At 37.7% G+C, this 13268-nt stretch overlaps 1 protein-coding gene across 1 annotated transcript; it reads right to left on the bottom strand.

Moving 5' to 3' along the window:
• Positions 1-417: 417 nt before the first annotated feature.
• LOC129266291 (BOS complex subunit TMEM147-like) lies at positions 418-12619 on the bottom strand. Its single transcript, XM_064103640.1, has 6 exons — positions 12470-12619; positions 8625-8694; positions 7327-7392; positions 4991-5212; positions 4009-4130; positions 418-2234 (listed from the first exon to the last, which is right to left on the bottom strand). Exons 1-6 carry the CDS (start codon positions 12559-12561, stop codon positions 2099-2101), a joined length of 708 nt encoding a protein of 235 aa, XP_063959710.1. The 5' UTR covers positions 12562-12619; the 3' UTR covers positions 418-2098.
• Between the last annotated feature and the right edge of the window lie 649 nt (positions 12620-13268).

The raw sequence follows: 13268 nt of genomic DNA on the forward strand, positions 1-13268 counted from the left end.
TAAAAAATCGGATGTAAAATAAGTTATATTTTAAAGTTTCGGTTATTTTTCACAAAATAGTTATATAATAGATGCACAATTTAGTCACATGCAAAGTTAAAAAAGTTTATGAGAATGATCCATATCTATGAGTGACCAATTTGACTGTTGATGCTGTGACCCCTAACTCTGATTAGGGTTCCGTAGCATAAAGCTTATTGTGGGGCTCATTTCTACGACTGATTGCATTGACTACAATGTACAATCAAGCGTACAATCAATCGCTAACCTTTGTGTTACCAGAACCAGACCATCATCAATGCATGAATTAGAAGTTGAAATTAGAAATCAAATAATACTTCATATTGTGGGAATCAATGAACCATTTCCACCCATATAACTTGAGCCAAAGAAGAACAGATGAAACTCACATATAAATACAGTACAAGAACAATCCTTTAATAGGGATAGATAACAAACATACATTCAAATGTAACAAAAAACCCATACATGTACATAATATCCAAACAATAATTGGTCATTCACTGTATTCACAACTGAATTCTGTAACTTGAGGTCACAATCAAATTCTTCAAGTATTATAGAGTGAAGTCGACATACATGTACAGCCAATCCACAAATGTGGACATTACCATTACCAGCATGTGCAATTTCCTGTAAACAAAAGTGACATCAGAAATGTAAGAAAGTACAAATTACATGTATATTTCATGCCAGAAATCCTGATACTTTGTAATCTTACCATTTTCAAGATGCAATGATTTGAATTAGATTGATGATTAGTCGAACCATTTTATTATTCCATAACCATTTTATTCTTACATTATTGAAGTTACCTAACAATTCTACGTTCATTTCTTAATTTGCACTTTAATATGACATATCCTATGAGGTATTACACAGTATATTTCCTTGTAAAAAAACCCATGTCCCCTACACCCCCCCAGTCCATCCACCCCCCCCCCCTTACAGTAAATAATATCATCGTTGATTATATGTTTACATTGTCGAGGCTTCATCATCAATTAAGTATTGTTTTCTGTATTTTCCCATAGGCTTTGAACAGAAGCGCCATAGTCTGCTGTGCAAACCCTTCACTCAAGCTAACGGGCCTCGATGCCCAGCCTACAGAAATTGAAACAGCGAGTTTCATATGTGCTAGTCTTGTGCGAAGACCCACTTGTTGATCAAAGTTTCAATCAGGGTCTGTGTGCCTGCAGACTACAAACACCCTATTCCAGTTAACAACATGTTAACTTCCCTGCAGCCAGAACAGGTCCCTGTAACATGAAGCAGAGTGATGGATCGTGGAACTAATTTTTACGATGGATTATACACAACAATCGATGAATCAGACATAGAAATTAGCCCCACGATCAATCGCTAATAATTATGTTACTAGGGGAGTGTTTCATGAACGGACGTTAATCTGACAAGTCTTATTTTATCCGACAGTTACCACAGGAACTGTGCTTCTCAGCCAATCAAAATCAAGGAAAGTTGTCAGATCTGACGACTTGTCAGACAAAATTTGAAACGCTCCCAAGGTGGATATATCATAAAGCTGTTTATAAGTTATGAATGATTTTACGAACGACTTGTGACCCTTTCTCGTGCTTAATTATACATCTCCATCATGCCTACGTAGCTGACTTAGCACCTAAGAAAATATTCCAGTCATAAGGTCATGTGTATCTGTACGAACAGCTTTATGAAACACCCGCAAGGGCCCCGTCTTACAAAGAGTTGCGATTGATCCGATCGACCTCAACTACGGAAGGCCAGCAATGTCACCATATAAAATGCATGTTTGTTAAAAAAAAATCTAGATATGATGTATATTCATACATTCATCATTTTCTTGAAGATCCAGTGTGATTCTCTTTGTTTACTGAGGATATTGAGCTCATTTCCTGTTGAAAAAAATGTATGGATGGATTTCCATACAGTTGAGATTGATTGGATCAATCGTAACTCTTTGTAAGACAGGGCCCTGGCATACCTTCCCATTGCTTTACACAAACCATAACACTCGGTATCTAGCCTATCAATGCTTTTCTTGTAAATATACAATCAAAGAATATCTTAGATTAACTAATTATTTAGTATAATGATTTGCTGTTCCTTGTAGTCCCACGTAGAGCTGTAATGCTACAAAACCAACACTGAATGTAAAGAGTGACTTCGCAACGAGGAGGGTCCACGAGCCAAGCCCCGCAGCATGGATCAAAATTCTGTATGGGAAAAACAAGAGAGAAATAATTGTAATTAAGATAAGTAAAATTTGTTGGGGAAATCATATAAAGATCTTTAACTGAATAAAGAATCTTACGTGCAGGGAACAATTATTAATCAGAAAAAAAATAGTAAAGAGATACCAGGACAAGTAGTGTTTATATGTGTAAAGGAGCCATTCCTCTATCAAGACCTGAAACCCCAATCCATCCCAATCATTAGATCAGCGGAGAGTGGGAACGGAATCGGCTAAAATCGGGGGCAGCGTAATTACAACATTGCAGAGCTTCCAAGTCTCCCGGATCCTGCGGGAGAATACTGGATTGCGATCCAATCTCCCGTTCTCCCGACCCCATGCCAAAATCTCCCGGATAATCAGGATTTTTAGCTGTTAAATTGTAAAATTTATACAAACGACTGTTTAACGAGTCTAGCATGTTCAACTCCCTAACACCCACGTGGAACCTCCTTATCACATTTTCATTTTACCCAGTAACTTCTACCAGTTTTTGTATAATCGTACATTGATTTCCCATGTAAATTAAGATAATTTTACTAAACGACTGGTGAAGTAGTCTAACAAGCCATTTTATTTCTGGGTTCTGCAATGTGTGTGATGAAAACTCTTCAGCGGTACTCCATGCACATGGCCCCCGATGCGCCCCGGCGCGGCTCCAGCCGGCCGCGCTGCGCCAGGAAGCTCCGAGAAGGAAAGTTCACGAGCACTGCGAGGCATTTTTCGTAAGCTTGCTTGCGCCTTATTCGAGCTGAAACTGTAAATCAACGATGGGATTAACAAGTGGATTACTTTTACACCTCGACTTTCAGTTTCAGGAATAATTTTATTGACAATCCTGAAGAATTAGAAGCAAAGTGGAGATTTTTTCGCCTACTTTCACTTGGGTTGATCGGATTCGAACATTTTCTCTTTCGTGAGTGAGCTAGCCTGGCGCTGGCTGGCTGAGCTGTGCGAAGCAAGCCCCGTCCCGATTCATCCACACTACAATCGCATCGCCAGTGACCATGGAGATCATGGAGATGGAGTCATCCAAGACCAAGACAACAAAATACTTGTCGAAGTATAAAGATACTTTTCAAGCAGAATGGGACTGTGTGACAATTTTCACAGGAATCCCTCAGAGACTTTAAACAGTCCACATATAAAGCTCATTTACCATGTTTACCACTACTGTAGCCCCGGCCTTCCCCCTCTGGCCAATTATAGGTATTTTCATGTTGAATGCATTCTTTTATGAATTATTTAAAAAATCTACTGTATTGCCTGAAGTGTATATTTTAGTCAATGACAATTCATGAATTCTCTCTAATGTGCATTTAATCTATGCGAATTTTTTTTTATGGTTTAGACAGCTGTCGGTTACTATCAAATGTTGTTTCTTAATGTGTTTTGCTACCCAAAACTCCCATCCGTGGGACAACGTTCCGCCGCTCCCTCACAAAATCATACCTCCACGAAATCTACTGGATTCTATCATCCCAATGTTGGCAGCTCTGACATTGTGACAACGGGGTAACAGCAGGCCAAATATTCAGATCGGCTAAAAATTTTGAACATGTCACTTACTGCTCAGTTTTTTTTGGGGGGTTCCCCCTTTTTTTTTCATGATTTTCACTGTATTTTTCATGATTCATGTTTTTAGGGGTGGGGGCTGAAAAAATGTGTTTTAAGTGAATTTCTTTTTTTTTCTGCTTCTGTATTGCAGAAAACTGGGGTTTCTAGGATAGGGTTCCTCTGTCCTTAGCAATACTTACTCAATAACGAGAGGCTTGTAGGAACTTAGGGCCAGTAACGTCACTACAATCGGCTGTACAGACTTGTTTAAATCATGCCGACTCCAAAGCCATACTAAAGCGGCTGTCGATATGTGCTGCACCTGTTTGGGCACAATCAGAATTCTGAAAGTCAAACTCTTATAAAATCATTTAGTTTCTCAAAAAAGCTTTCATCAATATAGAGGGGGATTTTGTGCAGGAATTTGAGAAACCACCAAAAAAATGAAACCAGTTTAATAACTGAGTATTCATGTATATGTTTATAGCAGAGTTTATACAAGTATTCTTGACATTGTTGAGAACGCTTTAAAGCAGATATGAACCAATAGCGCCATCCCGAGTCCTCAACTACTCATACCTAGCCAGTTTCCTGACCCATAATGCTAGTGTAGTCTAGTAATATAGACCCACTTGAATGATAACATGCTAATTAACTACTCAATACATTTATACCGCAATAATTATGTTACCAAGTAGCAAAACAATTACTTTTCCTTTCAAAACATTTTAGTTTCTCTAAACAAATACAATTATATGTCAATTTAATCTCTGTAGTAATAGTAGATATCTGAAAACGTATATTTTAAGACTATGTATTTATAACACACAGTCAATGAGAGACCACATACAGTTCACTCCCTCTTTAAGACACGTCTGGTCATGATGAGCTTCAGATATGGTAGCAGGCAAAACATAAATATTTCAGTTTTCAAGGCTACTGCATGAATCTGCAACAATGGATAAACTTTAACATATGTCAGTGAAACTGGATTTTCTAGGGCTCTTTTTAAACATTATTTTCCAGGGTTCTTTTGAGTATTTCGGGGGGCAAAATCGCCCCCAGCCCCTGTGCAATTTTCCCTGTATAATAGGAATAGACTTCGTCTTTTCTTCGACAGGTTATACATGTAAATTTAGTAAATGCTTCTGAACTGTTTCTTGCAATGCCCATCAGTCTTACCAGATTGACATTAGATTCCAGGCTGAGTTGTATATACTTCCAGTCAAACTCGGTTCCCCTAGCTCCGACCCACATAGGAACGACCCTCGTCATGATAAGCTCCGCAGTGGCCCATCCAACTCCCGCTACCAAGAACTTCAGCTCTCCCTTCGCCGAGATGCTGTTCAGGATGAAGTAGAACCCTATCAGGTCCCCAAGGTCAACCGTTGATTTCATAAATTCCTGTAACAAATAAATGATAAGATTAATAATCCTCACTATACTTGATATCATCGGCATCCGTTTGTCTTGAGAGACGCAGCGTAGTGATAAAGTGGCTGTAGAGCTCCACTCACAAGCTAGTCTGCTGGCACAGACCCTTGGTTTTTGCAATTTGCATAGTGCATAATGCAGAGTCTGAAGTAGTGAGACTAGATGCACTATGTACTGTGGCTGGCTTATTTGACACAGACAGAGCCTTTGGCGTCTAGTCTTCACTCTAGCCCTGTTTTGGTTAAAGTGACAAATATGAGTCTGTGCTTGAAGACTACTCATGAGTGGCAATGAGTGATTTCAAGTCCGGTGTTGGCCTTGGTGTTGGTGTTGAAATTTGGATTGCTTCCCTTAGCTCCAAAACTTATTACGAGTTTGTAAAACTGATCCAGATCACATTATTGACATCTCAACAACTAGTGAGTGACTTTTCGGGACCATCTTCATTTTATGTTTGGTGTTATAATCATGTAAAAATTGACCTAACACCAACACCAAAAGGTCAACACTGAACTTGAAATCACCCAATCTCCTATAGAAATTTGTACATCATGTACAGATGTAGAAGGTTGGTGCTATTAGTTGCTGCCCTTGCCTTCCTCCAAGCTCCCTTGTTGGAAAGTTGAACATTTCATGTGGCTTCTGTTCTCTTAACAGCTATGTTTGCAGTTCATAACTATCAACTATATCATAATAATAATAATATAGGGTATTTATATTGCGCACATATCCACCTTGTTAGGTGCTCAAGGCGCTCCTATATTACCCGGCTAAGCTAGGCGTTCATAGCGCACACAGCTTTTTAAGGAATTACTTCCTACCGGTACCCATTTACCTCACCTGGGTTGAGTGCAGCACAGTGTGGATCAGTTTCTTGCTGAAGGAAATTACGCCATGGCTGGGATTCGAACCCACGACCCTCTGTTTCAAAGTCCGAAGACTAATCCACTGGGCCACAGCGCTCCACATAATTGGAAGCCTAGCTTAGCCGGGGTAATATGGGAGTACTTTGAACACCTAAATAAGGTGAATATGTGTGCTATATAAATACCCTGTTTAATTTTATCATCATAATTATCTTCCCAAGTGTTCAGGTCAATGCCCTACTTCCTGATATATCGCCTAATGATTGTATTATTCCTTTTATTATCTGATGCTCATGTCAGAACAACGTCTCTATATATGTTTTACAGATTATTAAGCCATTCATTTGCGTCTGGCTTGCTCAATCTCTATTCCCTGAGGAGCACTCCAGCAAATAAGTTGCTTAAATTGCAAAGCCAATGACAATATGACATCAATGTTCCCATCTTACCAGGAACCCACTTACCACCAAGTGATGGGTGGCCAAGTGTGAATTGACACCTTGCTAAATCAAAATAATGCTAATGCCTCGGAGGGTTTTGAACACACAAACCACTGATTACAAAGAGAATCAGAACCACTATACCATGACATTTTATCATGAGTCTCTCTGCACTCTACAATAATTAAGCAGCATATTTCGGCTGGCTCAAGCAGAGCAGCCATTTCATGCTCTGCATTTCAAGGAATCAATTCTTCCCAGGTTTTCTTTTACCTCATTTTACTTCTTTTAGGTACCTGAATCATGCTACAACTGACATTTAGCTTAACTACCGGTACTCATTTTGTAAAAATATTTTGTATTTTCTAGTTCTATCCTAGCAGCAGTACAATCCTTTACAGTCAGTGGGGCATCCGCTTTCATGCTGAATTTGACACCATTTGGATATAAATCAGACATAGTAAAACCATGGTACATCCAAATTTATAACTAGCAGACGTTACATAATGCCAATGGAAAAAGTCTTATTGTAATGTCATTGTCTCACTTTCCGCGGCCTGACACTGTTACCCGAAACTATTATCATAGATGAGGCTTGGTCGAGTATTTCTCACTGGTACACCAAGTTTGCTTTCCCCACAAAATGTCTCTGTTACAGACATTTCCAATGCTTTGTACAAAATCAGGGGTCAGCAAATAATAATACAATCCCCATAAATGCTCACACCCCACTGACTTTTAATGAATAAAATCCCTAAAAACTTGATGATTATCTTACCCCCATGATGTCTAAATGGTTGACTCCACCTTCTGACGTAGGGAAGAATGTTGCTAAGATCATCATCTATAGTATAAAAGGAAAAGGAGGTCAGTAAATTACTGTGCAAATTGATGTGTAAAAGGCACATTTTCTCCCCTCTCTTAATGCAAAGTTGTGGATGAAGTTTATATTTATTCAATTAAATTTTGTCCTCCAAGAATACAATAAAAAAATGGATTGGGAAATGATTAAGTCAGATAATCATTGATGCAACTTATTGCATTATAATTGAGACATCATAAAAACAGGTATGAAAACATGAAATAATTATGATTTCATGTAAAAAAAAAAAAAACCGAAAAAGGAGAGGGGGGACATGATATCATCAGTCTATCTAATGCATATTCATGAGGATTTGCAACTGTTTCCACAAGATTAGTCACTGACTTTTTATTCTTTATCAGACTTGAACCAAATGTCCAGTATTTTGCTCAGTGACTCAGCTCTATATATTTTACTTAGATATGATTATTTCCAGCCCAGAGTGAACCTCTAAAGGGGAGTGAAACCTTTGGAGCAAGTGGGCTTGTGTGGAAACAGAAACATCAGAGAATAATATCAAAGAAAGTTTGAGAAAAATCTGCCAAATAATGAGAAATTTATGACAATTTGAATACTGCAATCACTAATGCCATGGAGATCCTCCCATTGGCAATGCGACAAAGATGTGTGATGTCACATGTGAACAACTTTCCCTTTGATGGACTATAAAATATCCAAAAAATGTCTATAGAAAGAATACATGATCTACTGATAGAAAGAACACATGATCTACTGATAGATGTGATAAAAGAGGCAGATTAAGTGAAATATATACAAAATGGGAGAGTTGTTCACAAGTTGCATCCCACACCTTTGTCGCATTGCCAATTGGAGGATCTCCATAGCATTAGTGATCGAAATATTCAAATGCTCGTAACTCTCATTAATTGTGCAATTTTTCTCAAACTTTTGTTGAATGATACGTTTCTTTGATTTATGTTTTCATACAAGATATCTTGTTTCGAAAGTTTCTTTTTCCTGTAACTTTGAAGAGTTTCGGCTCTCATGTATTCACTATATCTTCAAATCGTGAGTTGCTGTCTGTCAGTGTTTACTTTGGGGGATAAATAAGTATTTGAAAGATTCTCCATGGGAAATGTAGCATCATTATTAATATTGTAATTTGATCTTGATTTCATCACCCAAACCTTTTTTACGAAGCATTTTATACAATAAAGTACCAGTACATTATTTTCACTATGAATGACTTATACCTTGCATAGCTGAGTGAAGAGGTACGCTGTCCCCGCTTGAACACATTTCCAGAATGCACTGTATTCTGACCTGAAATACAATATTAAAAAATTAAGATAGAAATCAAATAATAACTGGATTCAATTTAAAAAAGCGCTTTGAGGATACAAAGTGCAACTATTTACCCCAGCTACATGTACGTTGAGCAGCGCTCAGTGCATTTACATGTAAATCCTGCCAGATACCCATTCACCTCACCTGGGTCTGGTGCAGCAGTGTGTGGATACAATTTTTTTGCTGAATGAATACACATATCATATGGGTAGCTTTTGTTGTAAAGCTTCCTATCAAACATGATATCTGAACTTCAACTTCAACTGAGACTAGGCGATGATACAACTGCCTGTAAAAACTGAGCAATTTTTGTTTACACACATCCTAGAAAATTGTCTGTTTACCATATTTTCTGGGTGTGTTTAACATTGAATGATGAAATAAGATGAAATTAGAAAGAAAACAATTAAACAAAAATAAAATTGTTTCTCAGTGGTCATTCCCTAGAATTTTATATTTTATGATATCACGAATCTCACCTTGATGCTAAATCCCGCTTCATCTGGCACGCGGAATATTCAGCATCAAGGTGAGATTCATGATATTTATTGGCAAATGCACACATTTTTTATCTAGCACCGATCATAATGTTGCCGCCCTCAACACGTGTCTGGCAGCTAGGCTACAATAACAAAGAAGACAAGATGGCTACATTAACATCTGTGAGTAAAATGCTTATCTTCTCACAAAGTTTTTATAAATTTCATGTGTAATTTTATGTTAAACTATAAAAATGTTGGCCATAAGGGTTAAAAGAATATTGTAGCCCATTTACATTAAAGTTTGGGCAAAAAAAAAGAAATAAAAGTTGTGATTATGAGGAGCTTTAAATCGTGCCTCGTGGCAAAAATGATGGTGCGTGTACTGTAATGGCATGCCGTCCCTGGCTCAGTGGAGATTAACCTACGTAGTAAATGAAATAATCTCCAGGAGCCTCCTGGCTAGTCGGGACAACTCGGCATCGTTTTGGAGGCATGGCCAAAATGTCTGTTTCCTAAATTGCCATTGGCATTGGCCGCCATTGTCTTGACCTCACGTACACGCAGGGTGACCAGATTTCACAAAATCAAATACGGGACAATCGACAAGGCACGAGCGATCGACCGAGCAAGGTCTTTAAAAAAATCAACAAAGACGGCTACACAACGTTAGACTTGTCAAAAAATTATAAAGAAAAGGAAGGACAGGTGAGCGAAAGAATGAAGGAGAGAAAGAAAAATGAAAGAAAAGAGATGAAGTGTGAGGAAAGAAAAAAAAATGAAGGGGAAAATGAAGGAAAAAAGAAAAAAAGTTAGAATAAAACAGGCCTCTACAAAAAAAAAATTCATCAAAATTTGCTTGCCCGATAGAAAAAACTGCTTGCCCGATTTTTTTTCAAAAATTCTTTTGCTCTTAATTATTCTTTTCTGTCCTGGCTGAACTTGATTTACTGGCGCTGCCCTTGGCATTTCTTTTTCTTGACTCTTGTTCAAGTTGTTCTGATGGCCGCCGATCACGACGACAAAAGTCGCCTAATTTAGTCTGACGACTCATTGTTTATTTGGTTTGAAGTTGAAGCCGAGTCCTGGCCAGGGTGACCAGATTTCACAAAATGAAATACGGGACAATCGACAAAAAAAAAAGATCAAGAAAGAAGGCTGCACAGTGTTAGACTTGTGAAAAAAGTACAGAATTGGAATTGGAAGGGAGGGTGAACGAAAGAATGAAGGAGAGAAAGAAAACAGATGAATTGAGAAGAAAGAAAGAAAAAATGAAGGGGAAAATGAAGGAAATAATAAAAATATAAGAAAGTTCTAATAAAAGAAGGATGAGAGAATAAAAATAGATAAAAAGGTTTGTCATTCTTTGAATTGAATATAGAAAGAAAAAAAAAGAAAAGGGAAGATGAATAAATGTGTGAAAGTCAAAACAAAGAAGAGAAAGACAAAAAGAAAGTAAGAAAAAAGGAGGAGGAAAGAAAGAATGAAAATTTTCCTTCATTCTTGGAAAGAAAGAAGAAAACAGGAAGGAAGGAAGAAAGGGAAAGAAAGTATAAGGGAAAAGAATAAGGACAAAATGAAATAAATAATGAAAGAAAGAAAGGAGGAAAGAGAGGGAGGAAAGAATGAAGGGAGGCCAGAATGAAAAAAAAAGAAAATAATGGAAGGAGAGATAGAACGAAAATAAAAACGAGTGGAAGAGAGAAGGAATGAAGGAAATAAAAAAAGGAAATGTAATAAAGAAGGCAAGTAAGAGAAAGAAGAAAAGAAAGAAAATGAACAGAGAGAGAGAGAGAGAAATGATCAGGAAATAAAAATAGATATGTAACAAAAAAGGGCAAGAAGGAAAGATAGAAGGATAGAAAAGAAAGAAATAGGAAAAAGTTCAAACTTCAAGCAAATAAAAAACAATCCAATCATATAACAAAATTCCTAATGATATTTGGTGTTTCTTTTATATATTTTTGAAAAAAAAATAAAATAAAATGTTTTAGAAATGAATAAAATACAGGACGTCTGGTCCTGGCCGAGTCAGTCCGAAGCTTGCATGCATTCAGCGCGATCTAGCTCGAGACTCGGCTGGCTCGATCGCTCGTGTACGTCCGTACATGCGCTCAGAGGGCGACGCGAGAGAGGGGTTTCCCCAGCTAGCTCCTTCGTCGATTGGTAGCGCATGCGCACATTGTAGTTTAGAAAGTAAAGATGGCAGCCTCCATCGAACGGGACCGCTGGCGATAAATTGTCGCCTTTTGTCGGTAAATTGGCGCTGATTTGACATGTTTCCACTGTTTTTTTACTGGTATGACATTGTATGAGAGATAATTGCAATTTATCAAAAAATCATTAAGCTTTACTGTCAATTTATCTTGTTCATTTTCAAAACAACCACTTGCCCGATCGGGCAATTGACTTTGAGAAATGCTTGCCCGCACGTCATTTTCACTTGCCCCGGGCAAGCGGGTTTGTCATGCCCTGTAAAAGAAGGATAAAAGGAAGAAAGGTTTCCATCATTCTTTGAAATGAATAAAGAAAGGTGAGATTAATGAATGCATGAAAGAAAAAATAAAGGAGAGAAAGGAAAAAGAAAAGAGGAAGAAAGAAAGAACAAAGGAAAGAAAAACTTTTCCTTCATTCTTTGATTTTGAAAGAAACCAGGAAAGAAGAAATCCCGCAATTTGCGTGCTGTCGCCAAGCGAAAGACAATGAAATCAAGATGGCGACGTAAACAAGGTGGCAAGTTTTTCCCCGTCTTTTCATAACATTTTTCTCTTTTTTTTAATGAATTCTTCTTTAAATTGAAGTCAATATGAATATCGTTCGTAGAAACATGAGAAATGTCGGAAATGAACTTGAAGTAGTATCCAATTCATGGCCCATACTAAGATCTAGTATCTTTTAGTTTTAGAACCAGAAGGAAAGTAGAAATCTCGGGGGCGAAAGTTTCAGGTTTTTTGGCGGTGTTTGTAGATGAATGCCAGCAATTCCTGGCTCCGTTGAGAGTACCGGTAAGCATACGTAAATACTAGTACTAGTAGGAGCCTCCTGGCTAAACGCACACGCTAGTGTGCCCTCTTCACACCACAGTCGCATCGCCATCGGTCTTGTCAGCCGTCGCGTCGGGCAGAGATCGGCTAGAGCAAACGGGTAAGCTAGATCTATTGTGATTCGGCCGCGCCGCCTAGTAAAAACCGGGCCTAAAAAATATTTTAGCAATCACAAGCCTACAAATCCGCAAATAGTCAAGAAATTTAAAACAGTATGAGGCAACTTACAATCCAGAACACTTGTAGACTATGAAGTATGGAATATAGGCAAGAGCCACACAATTTCCAAAATGAAAAAGTGTCATTTTGTACGATCTCATGCAATCACACAGAAATCAGTACCCGTGTAGTAGTAGTGCGCATGCGCAGATCAATTATGGTGTCGCCCATGCATCGCCACGCACTTTAAAAGGGTTAGAAAAAATATAAATATATACAGTGCGTCCCAGAAAAAACGAAACCGAGATTAAGCGACGATTTATCAGAACTTAATCACAAATAAAATAGACAAATGACCTACCAATGTAAAGCTTAGAATCTCCTCTTTCATCTGATATTATTTAGATTATTCCTCATTCATGCATGAGTGAGCAAAAACAATTTGAAGAAAGGATACCAAAACTCATTTGGCGGGGGTATCTCAAAAATTTCAAAAAGAAAATCACATGTCTAAAAAGTTCAATATCTGTTCTTTTATTTGATGCCTTAATCACAAAAAAATGGTCAAGAAGTAAAAAAGTTATGTTCCCTCGAAACAATGCTTGTATTTCCATAATTTCATTAAATAAACGTGTTTTCACCGGTTTCCCACAGAAGCTATCGAATGGTTAACAAAAGACCTAATGCATGGCTGATTGTCAACAAAACGGAGTGTCGAGTGAGTTTGAACGCTAGCCTGTAAAGCCTCTTCCTTTTATGAAATTATTGAAATTCCAGCCTTATTTCAAATAACCAGAACTTTGTTATTTCTTGACCATTTTCTGTAATTGAGGTATCAAATTAAAGAGCAGATATTGAACTTTTTAAA

Source organism: Lytechinus pictus, chromosome 8 (genome assembly GCF_037042905.1).
Source record: "Lytechinus pictus isolate F3 Inbred chromosome 8, Lp3.0, whole genome shotgun sequence".
Lineage (NCBI taxonomy): Eukaryota > Metazoa > Echinodermata > Echinoidea > Temnopleuroida > Toxopneustidae > Lytechinus > Lytechinus pictus.

Excerpts from the sequence above, each read along its gene's own strand:
- LOC129266291 (XM_064103640.1), bottom strand. The coding sequence starts at position 12,561 with ATGAGATCGTACAAAATGACACTTTTTCATTTTGGAAATTGTGTGGCT. Across the intron at positions 4,131-4,990 it reads TGGAATCTAATGTCAATCTG|GTGCAGCACATATCGACAGC; the intron begins GTAAGACTGATG and ends GTGCCCAAACAG. Across the intron at positions 2,235-4,008 it reads TACAAGCCTCTCGTTATTGA|AATTTTGATCCATGCTGCGG; the intron begins GTAAGTATTGCT and ends TTTCCCATACAG.